This window comes from Mercenaria mercenaria, chromosome 5, assembly GCF_021730395.1.
Source record: "Mercenaria mercenaria strain notata chromosome 5, MADL_Memer_1, whole genome shotgun sequence".
Lineage (NCBI taxonomy): Eukaryota > Metazoa > Mollusca > Bivalvia > Venerida > Veneridae > Mercenaria > Mercenaria mercenaria.
Window position 1 is genome coordinate 61,693,464 of NC_069365.1, and position 22,374 is coordinate 61,715,837.

Sequence of the window (22,374 nt, forward strand, 5' to 3'; positions counted from 1 at the left end):
TGTCATCAAAACTTCAAAGCTGTATCTTAAACAAGAGGGCAATGAAGGCCCAGTATCGCTTACCTGACCTATTGACCTAAAGATCATCAAGATTAACATTCTGACCAAGTCTCATTAAGATATGGTCATAAATGTTGTCTCTAAAGTGTTAACTAGTTTTTCCTCTGATTTGACCCGGTGACCTAGTTCTTTTGATCCCACATGACCCAGATTCGAACTTGACCTAAAGATCATCAAGATTAACATTCTGACTAAGTTTCATGAAGATAAATTTATAAATGTGGCCTCTAGTGTGTTAACAGGCTTTTCCTTTGATTTGACCTAGTAACCTAGTTTTTGATCTCACCTGACTCAGATTAAAACTTGACCTAAAGAACGTCAAGATTAACATTCTGTCCAAGTTTCATTAAGATCTGGTCATAAATGTGTCCTGTACAGTCTTAACTTGCTTTTCCCTTGATTTGACCTGGTGACCTAGTTTTTGATCCCAGATGACCCAATATCGAACTCGTCCAAGATTTTATTGAGGATAACATTCTGACCAAGTTTCAATAAGATTGAGCCAAAACTGTGACCTCTAGAGTGTTAACAAGCTTTTCCTTTGATTTGACCTGGTGACCTAGTTTTTAACCCCAAATGACCCAATATCGAATTGGTCCAAGATTTAATTGAGTGTAAATTCTGACCAAGTTTCAATAAGATTGGGTCAAAATTGTGACCTCTAGAGTGTTAACAAGCTTTTCCTTTGATTTGACCTAGTGACCTAGTTTTTGACCCCAGATGATCCAAAATCGAACTCGTCCAAGAATGAATTGAGAGTAACATTCTGACCAAGTTTCATTAAGATTGGGCCAAAATTGTGACCTCTTGGGTGTTAACAAGCTTTTCCATTTGATTTGATCTGGTGACCTAGTTTTTGAACCCAGATGAACCATTATCGAACTCTTCCAAGATTTTATTGACGGTAACATGCTGACCTAGTTTCATTAAGATTTGGCCAAAATTGTGACCTCTAGAGTGTTAACAGTCAAATTGTTGTCGACGGACGGAAGACGACAGACACAGGGCGATCACAAAAGCTCACCTTTGAGCACTTCGTGCTCAGGTGAGCTAAAAAACAAGAAAGTTGGTCAGTAGGTCATATTCAAGGTCACTAAAAATCAGTTTTAAGATCGATGTGCAAAACTGTACATGTCCTCCAAATTTCAAGGCTGTATCTTAAAACGCAAGAAAATAGGTCAGTAGGTCACACTCATGGTCATTGAAAGCCATTTTTAAGATCGATGTGCAAAACTGTACATGTCATCCAAATTTCAAGGCTGTATCTGAATGAACAAGCAAATTCGATGAATTGGTATCCCCCGCCGAAAGGGTTTGTGGTGAGGAATGGCAAAAAGATATATCCAGCAAAAAGTTCAGGATGTTAATAAGAAGCAAATAATTTCATTAGTCAAAATCAATTTAACAGAAAACAAATGTTTAATTAAAGAGTACACAATAAATGTATGATACTTTGATCCGGACTAAAGAATTCATTTTGAATGGGATATGCTTACTGTAATAAGCTTAGCTTTTAAAATTAAATGCAGTTAATTGAAATGTGAGCTTGAAGTTTAACTGGAATGAAATATTGTCTTTGAGTGGTTTGGCACCAGGTGTTGCTGTTTTACATGTACATTTGAACTTAAAAGATCAGACGTCCTTAAGAGAACACAGATAAGATATCTTCAACATGGCTGAGGGCAAGGCTTGTGCAGTCACAACTTAACATGTTGAAGGTTTGAACATTTAAAAAAAAAAAAAAAAAAAAAAAAGGATGGAAATATATATATCTGTATATATTATGTATATATTTATTTTTTTAGGGGGTGGGGGTGCAGGGGAACGGGAGAGGAAACAAAATTTCACATGCTGATTATAAATATTGATTGAAAATTAAAAAAAAAAAAAAAAAAAAAAAAAAAAAAAGGGGGAAGGGGGAAGTTGGGGGGGGGGGGGGGGGGGGGTGCAGAGGATGCATGATCAGTGGTGGGCATGACTGGGTGGAGAAGTGAGGCAGGGGGAATAGTACAATTTGGAAGGTTTGAAAAAAATCTAAAATAAATGAAACAAAAAAAAAATTTGGGAGGGGGTGGGGGGGAGTGGGGTTGAGAGGGGGAGGGGGTGTGACCAAGGCAAGTGGGTGACCAGGTGTGGGTGCGCAACTTCACATGTTTATAATAAATGTTCACAGAAAAGAATGAAAGAAATTTAATGAAATTCTGCAAAATGGTAAGTTTGTTATGTACAAATATGTGGATTTTTAGACAATTAAAGGGCAATAACTCTGAAGTTACAAAAAGAAATCCGTACAAAATTGTCTGTGCATAACCACATTATAGTGCTCTAAATTCTGTTAAAGTTTCATAGTTCTAGGTCAAATATATCAAAAGTTATGATGCAGAAATTGGCATATCTATAGATCTATAGTACCCTATATAGTTAACACTAGAAACTTCTAAGGGCCATAACCCTGGTGTTACTTGGGCAATCTGTCTGAAACTTGATGGGCCCCATAACCTCATAGTGGTGAATATGTATTTGAAGTTTGTTTGAAAAAAATCTAAAATAAGGAATGAATTTTTTTTTTTTTTTTTTGTGTGTGGGTGGGGGGGGGGGGGGTGTCGGGGGATAGGGGGGAGGTGTGTGATCAAGGTAAGGGGGCGACAAGGTGTGGGTACACAACTTCACATGTTTACAATAAATGTTCATGGAAAAGAATGAAAGAAATTTAATGAAATTCTACAAAATGGTAAGTTTGTTATGTACAAATATGTGGATTTTTATACAATTAAAGGGCAATAACTCTTAATTTACATATAAATCCAAATGAAATTGTGTGTACACAACCACATTATGGTAATCTAAATTCTGTTTAAGTTTCATAGTTCTAGGTCAAATATATCAAAAGTTATGATGCAGAAATTGCCATATTTATAGTACCCTATATAGTTAACACTAGAAACTTCTAAGGGCCATAACTCTGGTGTTACTTGGGCAATCTGACTTAAACTTGACGTGCCGCAAGAACTCATTGTGGTGAACACGTATATGAAGTTTTAAATAAATATTCCCAACCATTTCCTAGATATGGCTCCGGACAGACGGAAAGACGGAAGGACGGAAAGACGGACGGACGGACAACGCCAAAACTATATCCCTCCGACTTTCGTCGGGGGATAACAAGGAAGTAGGTCAGTAGGTCAAGGTTACAGTCAAATGACCCCTAATCATTTGGGGTCATACGGTAATTATAAAGTGTTAACTAACTTTTTCATTGATCTGACCCAGTTACCTAGTTTTTTACACCCACATGACCCAGACTCGAACTTGACCTAAAGATCATCAAGATTAACATTCTGACTTAGTTTCATGAAGATACAGTCATAAATGTGGCCTATAGAATATTAACAAGTTTTTCCTTTGATTTGACCTGGTGACCTAGTTTTTGACTCCACCTGACCCAGATTTGAACCTGACCTATAAATCATCAAGATTAACATTCTGACCAAGTTTCATTAAGATCAGGTCATAAATGTGGCCCCTAGAGTGTAAATTAGCTTTTCCTTTGATTTGACCCTGTGACCTAGTTTTTGATCCTACATGACCCGGATTCAAACTGGACCTTGAGATCATCAAGATTAACATTCTGATCAAGTTCCATGAAGATACAGTCATAAATGTGGCCTCTACAGTGTTTACAATTTCCTTTGATTTGACCTGGTGACCTAGTTTTTGACCCTACATGACCCAATAACAAACTCGTCCAAGACTTTATTGCGGATAACACTCTGACCAAGTTTCATTAAGATCTGGCCAAAATTGTGACCTCTAGACTGTGAACAAGCTTTTCCTTTGATTTGAATTGGTGACCTAGTTTTTGACCCCAGATGGCCCAATATCAAACTCGTCCAAGATTTTATTGAGGGTAACATTCTGACCAAGTTTCATTTAGATTGGGCCAAAATTGTGACCTGTTAACAAACGATGGATGGGTGGACATAGGGCGATCACAAAAGATAAGTGGTTTTTTTTTTTTTTTTTTTTTTGGGGAGGAGGATGGGGATGCATGATCGGGGTGGTGGGCATCATTGAGTGGAGGGTGTGTGACCAAGGCAAGGTGGTGACCAGTGTGAGTACACAACTTCACATGTTTATAAAAAATGTTCATGGAAAAGAATGAAAGAAGTTCAATGAAATTCTACCAATTGGTTGGTTTGTTATGTACAAATCTGTGGATTTTTAAACAATTAAAGGGCAATAACTCTAAGGGAAACAAAACAAGAGGGTCTTGATGACCCTGGATCGCTCACCTGAGTAATATGAGCTACATGTTTCAAATGTCAAACTGATGATAAAATATTAAGAAAGTCAGTAGGTCACATTCATGGCCAATGAAATTCAGTTTTACAATTTGTGTGAAAAACTGAGTACGTCATCAAAATTTCAAGGCTGTATCTTAAACAAGAGGGCCAAGATAGCCCTAGGTTGCTCACCTGAGAAACACACCAGAACAGTGTAAAAAGAAACATGTTTGACCTAGTGATTTCACAAATATTCTGGCAAATTTTCATTAGGATTGGACCCAAAATGTGGTCTCTTGAGTTTAAACAAGTATTTTCTTTCATATGACCTAGTGACCTAGCTTTTGACCCCAGATGACCCATATTTAACATGGTCTAGATTTAAACAAGGCAATCATTCTGACCAAACTTCATGAAGATCAATTGACAAATACAGCCTCTATCGCATACACAAGGTTTTTCTTTGATTAGACCTAGTGACCTACTTTTTAAACCCAGATTATCCATATTCGAACTCAACTTAGATTTCATCAAGGCAATTACTTTGATCCAATATCATGAAAATCAATTGAAAAATACAGCAACTATTGCATACACAAGGTTTTTTTCTTTGATTTGACCTAATGACCTAGTTTTTGACCCAAGATGACCCATATTCAGCCGCAACCTAGATTACAGCAAGGCAATCATTCTGACAAAATTTCATAAAAATCAATTGAAAAATACAGCCTCATTGCATACACATGGCTTTTCTTTGATTTGACCTAGTGTCCTAGTTTTTGACCCCAGACGACCCATATTCAAATTCAACCTAGATTAATAAAGGCAATCATTCTGACCAAATTTTATGAAGATCAATTGAAAAATACAGCTTCTATCACATACACAAGGTTTTTCTTTGACTGGACCTTATGAACTAGTTTTTGATCCTAAAGACCCATATTCGAAATTGACCTAGATTTTATCAAGGCAATCATTTTCATGAAGATCAATTGAAAAATACAGCTTCTATCGCATACACAAGGTTTTTCTTTGATTTGACCTAGTGACCTACTTTTTTATCCCAGATGACCCATATTTGAACTGGACCTAGATTTCATCAAGGCAATTATTCTCACCCAATTTCATGAAGCCCAAATTGAAAAAGAGGACCATGATGGTCCTGAATCGCTCACCTCTTCCCACATGACCCGTTTTAAGTATGCCGTTGTTTTTCTATTATTCGACATAGTGACCTAGTTTTTGAGCTCATGTGACCAGTTCTGAACCTGACCTAGATATTACAAGATAAAAATTCTGACAATTTTCATGAAGATTCCATTGAAAAATATGGTCTCTAGAGAGGTCACAAGTTTTTTCTATTATTTGACCTATTGACCTAGTTTTCGAAGGTACGTGACCCTGTTTTGAACTTGACCTAGATATCATCAAGGTGAACATTCTCACTAATTTTCATGAAGATCTCATGAAAAATATGGCCTCTAGAGAGGTCACAAGGTTTTTCAATTTTTATACCTACTGGCCTAGTTTTTGATTGCACGTGACCCAGTTTCGAAACTGACCTAGATATCATCAAGGTGAACATTCAGATCATTTTTCATGAAGATCCATGAAAAATATGGCCTCTAGAGGTTAAAAGATTTTAATAATTTTAGACCTACTGACCTAGTTTTTTATTGCAGTGGACCCAGTTTCAAACTTGACCTAGATATCATCATGATGAACATTCAGACCAACTTTCATACAGATCCTATGAAAAGTATGGCCTCTAGAGAGGTCACAAGGTTTTTTTTTTATTTGACCTACTGACCTAGTTTTTTAAGGCACGTGACCCAGTTTCAAACTTGGGACCTAGTTATCATAATTCTTATGGAGATCCATTCACAAGTATGGCTCTAAGTGGTCTACAAGGTTTTTTTTTCTATTTTTAGACCTACTGGCTATTGTTTTTGACCGCATGTGACCCGTGTTTACAAACTTGACCTAGATATCAATACAAGATGGACATTAGACCAATTGTCATACAGAGTCACATGAAATATCTAATTGGCCTGTTTAGAAGGTCACAATTGTTTTTTCATTAATTTGACATACTGAACCTAGTTTTTGACCGCATGGACCGTTTCAAACTGATAGATATCATCAAGTGACATTTCGATCAAACTTTCATACAGATCCCATAAAAATATGAGCCTCTAGAAAAGGCACAAGTTTTTCTATTATTTGAAACTACTGACATAGTTTTTGATGGCCAAGTGACCCTAGGTTTCGAACTGACCTAGATATCATTCAAGTAACATTTTGACCATGTTTAAAATGAAGTTCATGAAATATATGGCCTCTAGAGAGGCCACAATTTTTTTCTATTTTTTTAGATGACTGGACCTAGTTTTTGACCGCAACTGAACCAAGTTTGAACCTTCCTAGATATCATCAAGATGAACATTCAGACCAAATTTCATACAGATCCCATGAAAAATAATGGCCTCTTAGAAGGTCACAAGGTTTTTTCTTGATTGCACCTACTGACCTAGTTTTTGAACGGCACGATTGACCCAGTTTCAACTTGACTTAGATATCATCAAGCATGATACGTTCTGACCAATTTCATGAAATCTTGTGAAATATATGCACTCTAGAGGTCACAAAGTTTTTTTCTATTTTTGACCTACTGACCTAGTTTTTGAAGGCAATGTGACCCAGTTTCGAACTTATAGATTACATCAAGGGACATCTGATGAAATTTCCATGAAGATCATGTGAAATAATGGCCTCTTGAGAGGTCACATGGTTTTTCTATTTTTAGACCTATGACCTAGTTTTTGAGGCACGGACCCAGTATTCAATTGACCTAGATAATAAGGTGAATATTCTGACCAATTTTCATGAAGATCTTGTGAAAATATGCCTCTACGAGAGTCACAATGTTTTTTCTTTTTGACCTTACTGACTAGTTTTTGATGGCAAGTGACCCAGTTTCGAACTTGACCTAGATATCATCAAGGTGAATCATTTCAGACAACTTTCATAAAGATCCCTATCAAAAATGGTCTCTTGAGACGTGGTCACAAGCATAATTTTCGGCGGAGACGGACGCACAGAGACGGATACGACACGGACACGCACGATTTCATCAAAGCTCACTTGTCACTTGTGACAGGTGAGCTAAAAATACAGCATCTTATTGCATACACAAGGTTTTTCTTTGATTTGACCTAGTGACCTACTTTTTGATCCAAGATGACCCACATTCAGCCGCAATCTAGATTTCATTAAGGAAATCATTCTGACCAAATTTCATAAAGATCAAATGAAAAATACAGCCTCTATTGCATACACATGGTTTTTCTTTGATTTGACCTCGTGACCTAGTTTTTGACCCAAGATGACCCATATTTAAATTGAACCTAAATTTCATGAAGGCAATCATTCTGACCAAATTTCATGAAGACCAATTGAAAAATACAGCCTCTATCGCATACACAAGGTTTTTCTTTGATTTGACCTAGTGACCTCGTTTTTGACCCAAGATGACCCATTTTCGAACTTAGCCTAGACTTCATCAAGGTTATCATTCTGACAAAATTTCATGAAGATCAGTTGAAAAATACAGCCTCTATTGCATACATAAGGTTTTTATTTGATTTTACCTAGTGACCTAGTTTTTGATCCCAGTTGACCCATTTTCGAACTTGGCCTAGATTTCATCAAGGTTATCATTCTGACAAAATTTCATAAAGATCAGTTGAAAATACAGCCTCTATCGTATACACAAGCTAAATGTTGACGGACAGACAGACAGACCTGACATCGAGCGATCACAAAAACTCACCTGAGCATTGCTTGCTCAGGTGAGCTAAAACCAAGAAAGTAGGTCAGTAGGTCAAGGTCACAGTCAAGTGACATCATATTACTTGGGGTCATCAGGTAATTATAATACAAGAGATCACAGAGTGATCTTGGCGCCCACCAATGTGCCATTTTTGAGTGTTCCAAATTTTTAAGACTTACTGACTAGCTCAAGGTTTAAATTCATTTTCCGTACACACACAAATCTATGCAAGTGGTCCAAAATTTAAGGCTGTAGCTTGAGAAATTTTGAAAGTAGGTCACTAGGTCAAATCAAGGTCAAATTTTACTTTGGAATACAAACTATGCATGTGGTTTCCAAATTTTAAGCCTGTATCTTCAAAAATGTGAAAGTAGGTTACTGGTCAATGAAAGGTCAAAGTTTGTTTCGGTACACAAAAAATATGCATGTGGTCCAAACCTGAAGGCTGTAGCCCTTTAGAAATGTTTAAAAATAGGTCACTAGGTCAAAATCAAGGTCAAATTTTATTTCGGAATACAAAACTATGCATGTGGTCCAATTTGAAGCCTGTACCTTAAAAATGTGAAAGTAGGTCACTTGGTCAATGTAAAGGTCAAAGGTCATTTCGTACACAAAACTATGCAAGTGGTCCAATTTGAAGGCTGTAGCTTGAGAAATGTAAAAGTAGGTCACTAGGTCAAAATCAAGGTCAAATTTTATTTCAGAATACAGAACTATGCATGTGGTCCAAATTTTAAGCCTGTACCTCAAAATGTGAAAGTAGGTCACTAGGTCAATGTCAAGGTCAAAGTTTTTTTCGGTACACAAAACTATGCATGTAGTCCAAAATTTGAAGGCTGTAGCTTGAGAAATGTGAAAGTAGGTTTACTAGGTCAAAATCAATGTCAAATTTCATTTTGAAACAGGAAACTATGCATATGGTTTCCAAATTTGATTGCCTGTACCTTCAAAAATGTGAAAGTAGGTCACTAGGTTCAAATAAAGGTCAAAGTTTTTTCCAGTGCACAAAATTATGCATGTGGTCCAAATTTGAAGGCTGTAGCTACAGAAATGTGAAGTAGGTCACTAGGTCAAAATCAAGGTCAACTCATGTCAAGGGTTTATCTTGCCACTCAAAAAAATACATGTTGGTTCCAAGTTTGAAAGTTGTAGTTACTGTCAAGAACATTTTAAAAGCTTTTCCCTATATAAGTCTGTATGAACCATGTGACCCCGGGGCGGGGGGCCCTATTTAACCCTAGGAGGATAATTTCAAAAAAACTTGGTAGAGAACCACTAGATGATGCTACATTACAAGTATCAAAGCCCTAGGCTTTGTGGTTTGGACAAGAAGATTTTCAAAATTTTTCCTATATAAGTCTATGTAAACCATATGACCCCCAGGGCGGGGCATATTTGACCCTTGGGGTTTTAATTTGAACAATCTTAGTTGAAGACCACTAGATGATGTCACATACAAAATATCAAAGCCCCAGGCCCTGTGCTTTTGGACAAGAGGTTATTCAAAGTTTTTCCCTATATAAGTCTATATAAACCATGTGACCCCCAGGGCGGGGCCATATTTGACCCCAGAAAAAATAATTGAATCATCTTGGTAGAGGACCACTAGATGATGCTTCATACCAAATATCAAAGCCCTACGCTCTGTGGTTTTGGACAAGAAGGGGTTTTTAAAGTTTTTCCCTATATAAATCTATATAAATTATAGAAATAAACAAAGGGCCATAACTCACTCATAAATTGTTGAACCAGTCTGTTTTTCAGGGGGACACAACTAGGGTACCAATACATCATTCTGACACGTTTGGTCAAAATCCCCCCAGTAGTTTCTGAGGAGATGCGAAACGAGAAAAATTTTTAACGGACGGACGGACGGCGGACTGACGGACGGACGGGACGGACGGAATGACGGACGGACGGACAGGACGCAGAGTGATTTGTAAAGCCCACCATCATCATGATGGTGGGCTAAAAACAGTCTTGGAAATAGGATCAGATGATTTTTTAAGTATTTTTCCTGTATAACTCACATAATACCTAAGTGACCCCATGGCGGGGCCTCTTTTAACTCCAGGGGCATAATTTGAACAATTTTGGTAGAGGACAACAACACAATGCATCATACCAAATATCAAAAGCCTAGGTCGTATGGTTTCACACAAGAAAATTTTTAAAGCTTTTTCCTATATAAGTCTATATAAAACTTGGGACCCCCAGGGCAGGGCCTCTTTTTCACCCTTAGGGGTACAATTTGAACAATTTTGGTTGAGAACCATAAGACAATGCTACAAACCAAATATCAAAGGTCTAAGTGTTGTGGTTTCAGACAAGAAGATTTTTAAACTTTTTTTCCTATATAAGTCTATGTAAAATTTGGGACCCCCGGGGCGGGGCCATATCTGACCCTAGGGAGATAATTTGAACAATCTTGGTAGAGGACCACTAGATGATGCTACATACCAAACATCAGATCACAGAGTGATCTTGGCGCCCACCAATGTGCCATTTTTGAGTGTTCCAAATTTCAAGACTTATTGATTAGCTCAAGGTCAAATTTCATTTCTGTACACAACACTGTGCATGTGGTTCAAATTCAAAAGCTGTAGCTTGAGAAATGTGAAAGTAGGTCACAAGATCAATTTCAAGGACAAAGTTCTTTGTACACAAAACTATGCATGCGCTTCACGTTTGAAGGCTGTAGTTTGAGAAATTTGAAAGTAGGTCACTAGGTCAATCTTAAGGTCAAAGTTTAATTTTGTACACAAAATTATGCAAGTGGTCCAAATTTGAAGGCTGTAGCTTGAGAAATGTGTAAGTAGGTCATTAGGTCAAAATCAAGGTCAAATTTCACTTCAGAACAAAAATCTATGCATGTGGTCCAAACTGAAGCCTGTACCTTCAAAAATGTGAAAGTAAGTCAATAGGTCAATGTCAAGGTCAAAGTTTATTTCGGTACACAATCCTATGCATGTGGTCTAAATCTGAAGCCTGAAGCTACAGAAATGTGAAAGTAGGTAACTATGTCAATCTTAAGGTCAAAGTTCATTTCGGTACACAAAACTATGCAAGTCGTCCAATTTGAAGGCTGTAGCTTGAGAAATGTATAAGTAGGTCACTAGGTCAAAATCAAGGTCAAATTTTATTTCAGAATACAAAACTATGCATGTGGTCCAAATTTGAAGCCTGTACCTTCAAAAATGTGAAAGTAGGTCACTAGGTCAATGTAAAGGTCAAAGTTCATTTCGGTACACAAAACTATGCATGTGGTCCAAATTTGAAGGCTGTAGCTTGAGAAATGTGAAAGTAGGTCACTAGGTCAAAATCAAGGTCAAATTTTATTTCGTAATACAGAACTATGCATGTGGTCCAAATTTGAAGCTTGTACCTTCAAAATGTGAAAGTAGGTCACTAGGTCAAAATCAAGGTTCATCTTGCCACTCAAAAATATACATGTGGTCCAAATTTGAATGTTGTAGTTATTGACAAGAAGATTTTAAAAGCTTTTCCCTATATAAGTCTATATGAACCATGTGACCCCCAGGGCGGGGCCATATCTGACCCTAGGGGGAAAATTTGAACAAACTTGGTAGAGAACCACTAGATAATGCTACATTACAAATATAAAAGCCCTAGGCTTTGTGGTTTGGACAAGAAGATTTTCAAAGCTTTTCCCTATATAAGTCTATGTAAACCATACGACCCCCAGGGCGGGGCCATTTGACCCTAGGGGGACAATTTGAACAATCTTAGTTGAAGAGCACTAGATGATGTCACATACAAAATATCAAAGCCCTAGGCCCTGTGGTTTTGGACACGAGGTTTTTCAAAGTTTTTCCCTATATAAGTCTATATATACCATGTGACCCCCGATGCGGGGCCATACTTAACCCCAGAGAAATAGTCTGAATCGTCTTGGTAGAGGACCTCTAGATTATGCTTCATACCAAATATCAAAGCCCTAGGCTCTGTGGTTTTGGACAAGAAGGTTTTCAAAGTTTTTCCCTATATAAATCTGTAAATTATAGAAATAAACAAGGCAGTCTGAAAGACAGCTAAATCCCCCGCCACTGCTATGGATAGTGAAAGGGTAAAACCTTTGATTTTAGCTGTGACCTTGACCTTGAACTGACATGGCTGACTCATGAATTCTGCACAACGTCTTGATGAGGTGATCATTTGACCAAAGTTTCATGAAAATCCTTCAAGGGGTTTAGAAGATACAGAGCTGAAACCTTTGACCTTCAGTTGTGACCTTGACCTTAAGTTGACATGGCTGACTCATGAGTTCTTGATGAGGTGATCATTTGACCCAAGTTTGATGAAAATCCTTCAAGGGGTTAAGGAGATACAGAGTGGACACCAAATGGAAGGCTCAAACCTTTGACCCTTAGTTGTGACCTTGACCTTGAGCTGGCATGGTTGACTCATAATTTCTTCAAATCGTTCTGATGAGGTAATCATTTGACCCAAGTTTTATAAAATTCCTTCAAGGGGTTTAGGAGATATATAGCGGACGCGAAATTGAAGGCTCAAACCTTTGACCTTCAGTTGTGCCCTTGACTTGAGCCGACATGGCTGACTCATAAGTTCTGCACATCACCTTGATGAGGTGATCGTTTGACCCAAGTTTGATGAAAATCCTTCAAGGGGTTTAGGAGATATAGAGCAGACACAAAATGGAAGGTTCAAACCTTTGACCCTGAGTTGTGACCTTGACCTTGAGCCGGCATGACTGACTCATGGGTTCTGCACATCGTCTTGATGAGGTGATCATTTGACCCATGTTTTATAAAATTCCTTCAAGGGGTTTAAGAGATATAGAGCTGCACAAAATGGAAGGCTCAAACCTTTAACCTTGAGTTGTGACCTTGACCTTGAGCCGGCATGGCTGACTCATGGGTTCTACACATCGACTTGATGAGGTGATCATTTGACCCAAGTTTTATAAAATTCCTTCAAGGGGTTTAGGAGATATAGAGCGGACACAAAATGGCAGGCTCAAACCTTTAACCTTGAGTTGTGACCTTGACCTTGAGACGGCATGGCTGACTCATGGATTCTGCACATCGTCTTGATGAGGTGATCATTTGACCCAAGTTTTATAAAATTCCTTCAAGGGGTTTAGGAGATATAGAGCGGACACAAAATGGCAGGCTCAAACCTTTGACCTTGAGTTGTGACCTTGACCTTGAACCGAAAAGGCTGACTCATGGGTTCTGCACATCGTCTTAATGGGGTGATCATTTGACCCAAGTTTCATGAAAATCCTTCAAGGGGTTTAGGAGATATGGACCGGACACGATTTTGTTACGGACGGAAGGACGGACGGAAGGACGGACGGACGGACGGAGACCATTCCTATAATCCCTCCGCCACGGTGGGGGATTAACAAAGGGCCATAACTTACTCATAAATTGTTGAACCAGTCTGATTTTCAGGGGGACACAACTAGGGTACCAATACATCATTCTGACAAAGTTTGGTCAAAATCCCCCCAGAAGTTTCTGAGGAGATGTGATAACAAGAAATTGTTAACGGACGGACGGATGGAATGACCGACGGACGGACCACGGACGCAGAGTGATTTGAATAGCCCACCATCATCAGATAAAAAGCCCTATGACCTGTGGTTTTGAAAAAGAAGATTTTTAAATTCTTTGAACAATTTTTCAAGAAGACCATCCAAGAAACATCCCTATGAAGTTTCATCAAAATTGGCCAGGTGGTTTAGGAGATATTGTTTAAAGGAAAGTGTGGATGGACAGACGGTGAGCGATCACAATAGCTCACCCTGAGCACATCGGTACCATACTAGAGCTGCTTTTAAGAAAAGCGCATGTCTCCCACAACTGCCAAATCATCTGAATAGTAGTACACTGGGACCCCGTTATAACGCTGTCATCGGGGTCCAAGGTTCAAGACCCGCAGATCTAGCGGGGTTAAATTTATAACGCGGGTTGATCGTACCAGCGGTAAATGCAATACCCCACCCATCGGTAATGTATTAGACGTATTTTGGACGCTGTTTTATGTTAATAAGAAATAAGAATCGTATAAACGGGACATTTATTTACCTTAAATGCTACTGAAAAATACATTAAAAGAATTATAACGCTGTGTCATCTTCTCATTCTGTCGTAATTCTAAAAGAAAGTTGAAATTGTTTATCCCGGAAGTAAACATGTATAACGCTGTGTGAGGAGTGCGCTGTCATGAGAATTACATACGCAATGCAATTGCACTGGGGGTTTATGTAACTAAAAGAGAAAAAAACACGGACAGTCTTAAAAAAAATAATTTTGAATACATGAAGAAAATCGATATATAAGATAGAAAATTGTTAAATCGCCGTCGTTAATATACGATATTAAAAAGGGAGAACATTCTCAATATGGCTTTCAGTGCGTCGAATCTTCGCAAATTCCGACGTACCGAGAATGATGATTATGAAAAACGGCTGCATTTTATTACAAAACTGGGCCTGTTGTTCGGTTTTTATTCACTCAAGTGTTAATGTCATCCACTTAATTGGTGCAAACTTAAACAGTTTGATAGTTGACTGACCGATCTTCCACGCTTGTTAATGCAAACAATTTAATTTTGACACGGTACTGATTGCCTAATTGTCACATGTCTACATGTATTCAAACTTTAACAAAGGCGATACGCAAACAAGTAAGCTAGCAGACTAGCAGACGATTATTGATTTTTGTCACAGTTATCATGGAAAGGTGTTAATGTACACGTACATGTAGATTTAACGCTGGTTATGATCAAATAAAATAACATCCGCGGATTTTTTTTTTTTTTTTTTTTTTTTTTTACCCGCTAAAATTTGGGAGCCAAGACGATACAGTGTTATAACGAATACCGCGGTATATCGAGAAGCGTTATAACGGGTTTTGAGTGTATCTGGCTAGTTATCGAACTTGGATGAGGACTTATAGGCAAACACATTTTTGTTCAAGTTTGGTGAAGATCAGATCAGAATTGTTAGACTTGAGTGCGGACAAGATTTGTGAGACACAAATACAGGAGTAAATTAATATGTCTCCCACACCACTATGTGGGAGACATAATTAAGCACAGGATGTGGCAGTATCCCCACCACCTGAGCTAAAAAACTGGCTTGTTTCCAGTGAACCCGTCTCATGCCTACAGCGACCATGATCCCCCCCCCCCCCCCCACCCCAAATACTACAAGTGCTCAAGCATCTATGTTTCTGATGTTTTGGGAAATGTGTAGCATGGACCATGATAATACAGTCAAATTCTTGAAAATAACAAACCTTCTAATAATTCAAGACTAGCTCCACCTCCAGTGCTGACATGGCTTACTTTATCCTCAGTATCATATTTAGCACAGCATGTGGCAGTATCCCCTCCACCTGAAAACATCAGTACAATAATCAGCACATGTGGAAGTATCCCCACCACCAGAAAACATCAGTGCCATATTTAGCACAGCATGTGGCAGTATCCCCATCACCTGAAAACATCAGTGCCATATTTAGCACAGCATGTGGCAGTATCCTAACCACCTGAAAACATCAGTGCCATATTTCGCGCAGCACGTCGCAGTATCCCCACCACCTGAAAACATCAGTGCAACATTAAGCACAGCATGTGGTTCATGAGAAGAACTCATTAAAAGGTATTTCTAATTTTGGCTCAAGCGGCCCCTAAAAGGGGTCAAGTGCCCCCATTTGAATAAAATTGGGATAGGACCTTATAATGATGCTACAGATCAAATTTGATGAAGATCCATTAAGTGGTTCATGAGAAGAAGTCTTTTAAAGGCATTTATATCTTAAGTTCTAGTGGTCACTAAAGGGGACCTGAACAAAGTCAGGAGAGGACCTTATAATGATGCTAGAGATCAAATTTGATGAAGATCCTGTAAGTAGTTCATGAGAAAAAGTCTTTTAAAGGCATTTATATCTTAAGTTCTAGTGGTCACTAAAGGGGACCTGAACAAAGTCGGGAAAGGACCTTATAATGATGCTAGAGATCAAATCTGATGAAGATCCTGTAAGTGGTTCATGAAAAGAAGCCTTTTAAAGGTATTTCTATTTTTTGTTCGAGTGGCCCCTAAAGAGGGCCAACTGCCTGCATTTAAACAAAATTGGCAGAGGACCTTATAATGATGCTAGGGACCAACTTTGATGAAGATCCTTTTAGCAGTTCATGAGAAGAAGTTGTTTAAAGATATTTCTAATTATTGGCTCTAGCAGCCCATATAAGGGCCTGGTGTCCCAATTTGAACAAGCTTATGAGAGGACCTTATAATTATGCTACAGACCAAGTTTGATGAAATCCCTTCAAGAAGTTGTTTAAAGATTTTTCTAATTTTGGCTCTAGCAGCCCATAAAAGGGGCCAGGTGCCATTTGAACAAGCTTATGAGAGAACCTTATAATGATGCTACAAACTAAGTTTGATGAAAATCCTTCAAGTAGTTCATGAGAGGAGTGAGTGAGTTGGGTTTTACCGCGAATTGACACAAAATGGTCATATATTGCAGATGTTCATGAGAGGAAATCGTTTAAAGGTATTTCTATTTTTGGCTCTAGCTGCCTATAAAAGGAACCAAGTCCCCCATGTGAACAAACTTGTGATAGGACCTTATAATGATGCTATAGACCAAGTTTGATAAAGATCCATCAAGCAGCACATGAGAAGAAGTTTTTTTTAAAGGTTTTTCTATTTTTAGCTCTGGTAGCCCTTAGGAGCCAAGGTGAACCATTTGAACCATCTTGATAGAGGGCCATGCCAGGATGCTAATGATCAAGTATGGTGTCATTCTGACCAGTAGCTTCAGAGGAGATGTGTAAGTGTAAATGTGGATGCCGCACACAGGACCATCCACCTATACTAATAGCTCACCCTGAACCTTTTGGTTCAGGTTAGCTAACAAAAAATGCATAGTCAATCAAGCAAATTCTATGAATTGGTATCCCCCACCGAATGGGTTTGTGGTGAGGAATGGCAAAGAAATATATCCGGCAAAAAGTTAAGAATGTTACTAAGAAGCAAATAATCTTATTAGTCAGGATCAATTTAACAGAAAACAAATGTTTTAAGTATACATAATAAATGTATGTAACTAATGAAATTATTTTGAATGGAATATGTTTACTGTAATAAGCTTAGCTTTTAGAATTATTTGGAGTTATTTGAAATAGGAGCTTGAAGTGTAACTAGAACAAAATATTGTATTCGAGTAGTTTGGCACCAAATGTCGCTGTTGAACTTAAAAGAACTCCTTTAAAGAGAGCACAATCAAGTAAGAAATCTGGAACGTGGGTGCTGGCGGGGCTGTGAGGTGGGTGTGGTTACAACTTGACATACTGATAAATAGTCATGGAAGTTTTGAATTTATTTTAAAGAAAACGGAATGAAAAACAAGAGGGCCATGAAGGCCCTGTATCGCTCACCTGACCTATTGACCTAAAGATCATCAAGATTAACATTCTGACCAAGCCTCATTAAGATATGGTCAAAAATGTGGCCTGTTAACAAGCTTTTCCTTTGATTTGACCTGGTGACCTAGTTTTTAACCCCACATGACCCAGATTCGAACTTGACCTAAGATCATCAAGATTAACATTCTGACCAGGTTTCATTAAGATATGGTCATAAATGTGGGCTATAGAGTGTTAACAAGCTTTCCCTTTGATTTGACCTGGTGACCTAGTTTTTGACCCTACATGACCCAATATCGAGCTTATCCAAGATTTTATTGAGGGTAACATTCTGACCAAGTTTCATTAAGATTGGGCCAAAATTGTGACCTCTAGAGTGTTAACAAGCTTTTCCTTTGATTTGCATTGGTGACCTAGTTTTTGAACCCAGATGGCCTAATATCGAACTTGTCCAAGATTTTATTAAGGGTAACATTCTGACCAAGTTTCATTAAGATTGGGCCAATATTAAGCCTCTAGAGTGTTAACAAGCTTTTCCTTTGATTTGACCTTGTGACCTAGTTTTTGACCCAAGTTGACCCAATATCGTACTCATCCAAGATTTTATTGAGGGTAACATTCTGACCAAGTTTCATTTAGATTGGGCCAAAATTGTGACCTCTAGAGTGTTAACAGTCAAATTGTTGACAACGATGGATGGGCGGACATTGGGCGATCACAAAAGTTCACCTTTGAGCACCATGTGCTCAGGTGAGCTAAAAAAAAATGTGTTTTTTTTTTTTTTTTTGGGGGGGGGGGGGGGGGGGGGGGAATGAGGGTTGACCAGTTGAGGGTTCAAAACATCACATGCTGATAATAAATATTGATGGAAAATAAAATAGGGGTGACTGGGTGGAGGAGCCAGGGTGGGGAAGGGTACAACTTTGCAAGTTGATAAATATTCATGGAACATTTGAAAAATTTTAGAATAAGGAATGAAACAAGAGGACCATGATGGTCCTGAATCGCTCACCTCTTCCCACATGACCCAGTTTTATGTATGAGGTCGTTTTTTTCTATTATTTGACACAGTGACCTAGTTTTTGAGCTTATATGACCCAGTTTTGAACTTGACCTAGATATTATCAAGATAAAAATTCTGACCAATTTTCATGAAGATCCATTGAAAAATATGGTCTCTAGAGAGGTCACAAGGTTTTTCTATTATTTGAACTATTGACCTAGTTTTCGAAGGTACGTGACCCTGTTTTGAACTTTACCTAGATATCATCAAGGTGAACATTCTCACTAATTTTCATGAAGATCTCATGAAAAATATGGCCTCTAGAGAGGTCACGAGGGGTTTTCTATTTTTAGCTCACCTGTCACATAGTGACAAGGTGAGCTTTTGTGATCACGCAGCGTCCGTCGTCTGTGGGTCCGTGCTTCCGTCCGTCAGTCTGTGCGAGAACTTTTCCTTGTGACATCTCTAGAGGTCACATTTTTTGTGGGATCTTTATGAAAGTTGGTCAGAATGTTCATCTAGATGATATCTAGGTCAAGTTCGAAACTGGGTCACGTGCCGTCAAAAACTAGGTCAGTAGGTCTAAAAATAGAAAAACCTTGTGACCTCTCTAGAGGCCATATTTTTCATGAGATCTTCATGAATATTGGTCAGAATGTTCATCTTGATGATATCTAGGTCAAATTCGAAACTGGGTCATGAGGGGTCAAAAACTAGGTCAGTAGGTCTAAAAATAGAAAAACCTTGTGACCTCTCTAGAGGTCATATTTTTCAATGGATCTTCATGAAAATTGGTCAAAATGTTCATCTTGATGATATCTAGGTCAAGTTCGAAACTGGGTCACGTGGGGATAAAAACTAGGTCAGTAGATCTAAAAATAGAAAAACCTTGTGACCTCTCTAGAGGCTATATTTTTCATGAGATCTTATTGAAATACAATTTGTGCACATGTAAGAAAAAGTCTGAACAAAGAAATTAATCATTAGAAATCTTTTGTTTCTGACAGCTACTAACAACATGATTTTTCAGTAAGAAACTTGGTGTATCAGGGAATAGTTCCATGTGTACCATGGAATATTTCCAGGGATACCAGGGATTATTTCCAGGGATACTATGGAATATTTCCAGGTGTACCGGGGAATATTTCCAGGGATACTATGGAATATTTCCAGGGATACTATGGAATATTTCCATGTGTACCATGGAATATTTCCAGGTGTACCAGGGATTATTTCCAGGGATACTGTGGAATATTTCCAGGTGTACCTGGGAATATTTCCAGGGATACTATGGAATATTTCCAGGGATATTATGGAATATTTCTAGGTGTACCAGGGAATATTTCCAGGGATACTATGGAATATTTCCAGAAACATTAACAGACTAAACCTTTTAAATTTTCCATGGAACACTGGATTTTTTTCCATGGAAATCTGTTCCAATACTCCATGGAATAATTCCATGTACTTTTCCATGGAAATCCCTGGACATTCTACGGACGGGTGTGGTGGTGACCAAGTGTGGTTACACAACTTCACATGTTTACAATAAATGTACATGGAAATAATGAAAGAAGTCTAATGAAATTCTACTAATTGGTTAGTTTGTTATGTACAAACAAGAGTGCCAGAATGTCACAATATACACCCGTCACAGCAAATTTCTTTACACTAGCACCTGTATTTGCAAATGGAATTTTAATTTTTAGGTAGTAATTATTGTAATTCTTTTGTTTTTCTAAATCCACATAAAAACTTTTTACCAGGTAGAGATACCTTAAAATACACCTAAAATTTGAAAGTAACATCTATGTTGTACCACAGAAAAGTGGTCTTGGTTTTTCCCTACAGTCAATTATAAAAAAGTTACAATATAAGTTATTTATAGTAACAACTAAGGGAAGTTATAAAAAAAAAAAAAAAAAAAAAATCCCCCCAGAAAAATTGTAAGTCCACACAAAAATCCTTACCAGGTAGAGATGGGTCAAAATACACCTCAAAATTGGATGTAACATGCATGTTGTACTACAGAAAAGTGGTCTCGATTTTTCACTACGACTAGTAATGAAAAAGTTACAATACAAGCTATTTATAGTAACAACAAAGGGAAGTAATTCTAAACAAGTGAATGAAGTATTGCCATGCAATACAAAGTCCCCTACTGGAAGGCACCTAATTTTCTCTACTGCAGTATAACATAATGAACTGATATCTGTCAATGATGTATAAACAATATTGTACTACATGTACAATATGTGATAACAACACACTTGGATTAAAATGTGCATATATAAAAACCCACAGTTGTTTTCAAATTGAATTTTTTGGCTGATTATAAAAGTGTTATCATGTAAGTTATTTATAGTAACAACAAAGGGAAATTAATCTTTAAAAAAAAAAAAAATCTATATAATATAAGTCCACAAGAAACTCTTTACCAGGTAGAGATAGGGCAAAATACACCTAAAAATTGGATGTAACATGCATGCTGTACCACAGAAAAGTGGTCTCGATTTTTCTCTACCGCCAGTAATAAAAAAGTTACAATAAAATCTATTTATAGTAACAACAAAGGGACGTAATTCTAAAAACAAGGGTGCCTCATGGTGGTGAACATTTGGTCCAAGTTACATCAAAATCCCTCCATGCATGAAGAAGAAATGTTCCTTACAAAGTCATTCTTGAATTTGACCTTTGACCTCTAAATATGACCTTGACCTTAGACCTAGGGACCTGGTTCTTGCGCATGACATGTCTCATCCTGGGGAATATTTGTGCCAACTGATATGTAAACCCTGCTTTGCATGACAAAGTTATAGACCGGACAGGAAAAAAATCCTCTTGACCTTTGATCTCAAAATGTGACCTTGACCTTTAAGCTAGGGTACTGGGTGTTGCGCATGACACGTCATCTCACCATGGGAAACATTTATGCCAAGTAATATTGTAATCCCTTGATGGATGATAGAGTTCTGGATCGGACAGGGAAAACACCTTATTGACCTTTGACCTCCAATTGTGACCTTGACCATTGAGCTAAGGGTCTGCGCTTTGCGCATGACATGTTGTCTCATCATGGGGAACATTTGTGCCAAGTAATATTAAAATCCCTTCATGGATGGCAGAGTTATGGATGGGACAGGAAAAAAACTCTGTTGACCTTTGACCCCCAATTGTGACCTTGACCTTTGAGCTAGGGGTCCGGGATTTGCGCATGACACATCGTCTCATCATGGGGAACACTTGTGCTAAGTGATATTAAAATCCCTTAATGAATGTCAGATTTATAGACCGGACACGAAACAGACCCTGTTCATGCTATGTTAACATTTGACTGCTAAGTGTGACCTTGACCTTTGAACTAGGGGTCTGAAAGTTGTGCATGACACATCGTCTTATTATGAGGTACATTTGTGCCAAGTAATATTAAAATCCCTTCATAGATGGGAGAGTTATGGACCGGACAGGAAAAAAGCCTTGTTGACCTTTGACCTCCAATTGTGACCTTGACCTTTAAGCTAGGGTCCAGGTTTTGCGCATGACATGTTGTCTCCTCATGGGGAACATTTGTGCCAAGTAATATTAAAATCTCTTCATGGATGGGAGAGTTACGGACCGGACAGGAAAAAAGCCCTGTTGACCTTTGACCTCCAATTGTGACCTTGACCTTTGAGATAGGGGTCCGGGATTTGCGCATGACACATCCTCTCATCTTGGGAACATTTGTGCCAAGTAATATTAAAATCCCTTCATGGATGGGAGAGTTATGGACT

General features: G+C 38.1%; 1 protein-coding gene across 4 annotated transcripts in view; it reads right to left on the reverse strand.

The window, feature by feature from the left end:
* LOC123557395 (probable phosphoglycerate kinase) overlaps nt 1–22,374 on the reverse strand; it is a 320,014-nt gene that overhangs the window by 12,233 nt on the left and 285,407 nt on the right. For all 4 annotated transcript variants that reach the window (XR_008371027.1, XM_045348838.2, XM_045348839.2 and 1 more), the window contains one exon: nt 15,465–15,563. Coding sequence is in view for 3 of the 4 variants with exons in the window: in XM_045348838.2 (XP_045204773.1) it covers nt 15,465–15,563 (99 nt within the window). In the remaining variant the exon portion in view is untranslated. The remainder of the gene's footprint in view (nt 1–15,464; nt 15,564–22,374) is intronic.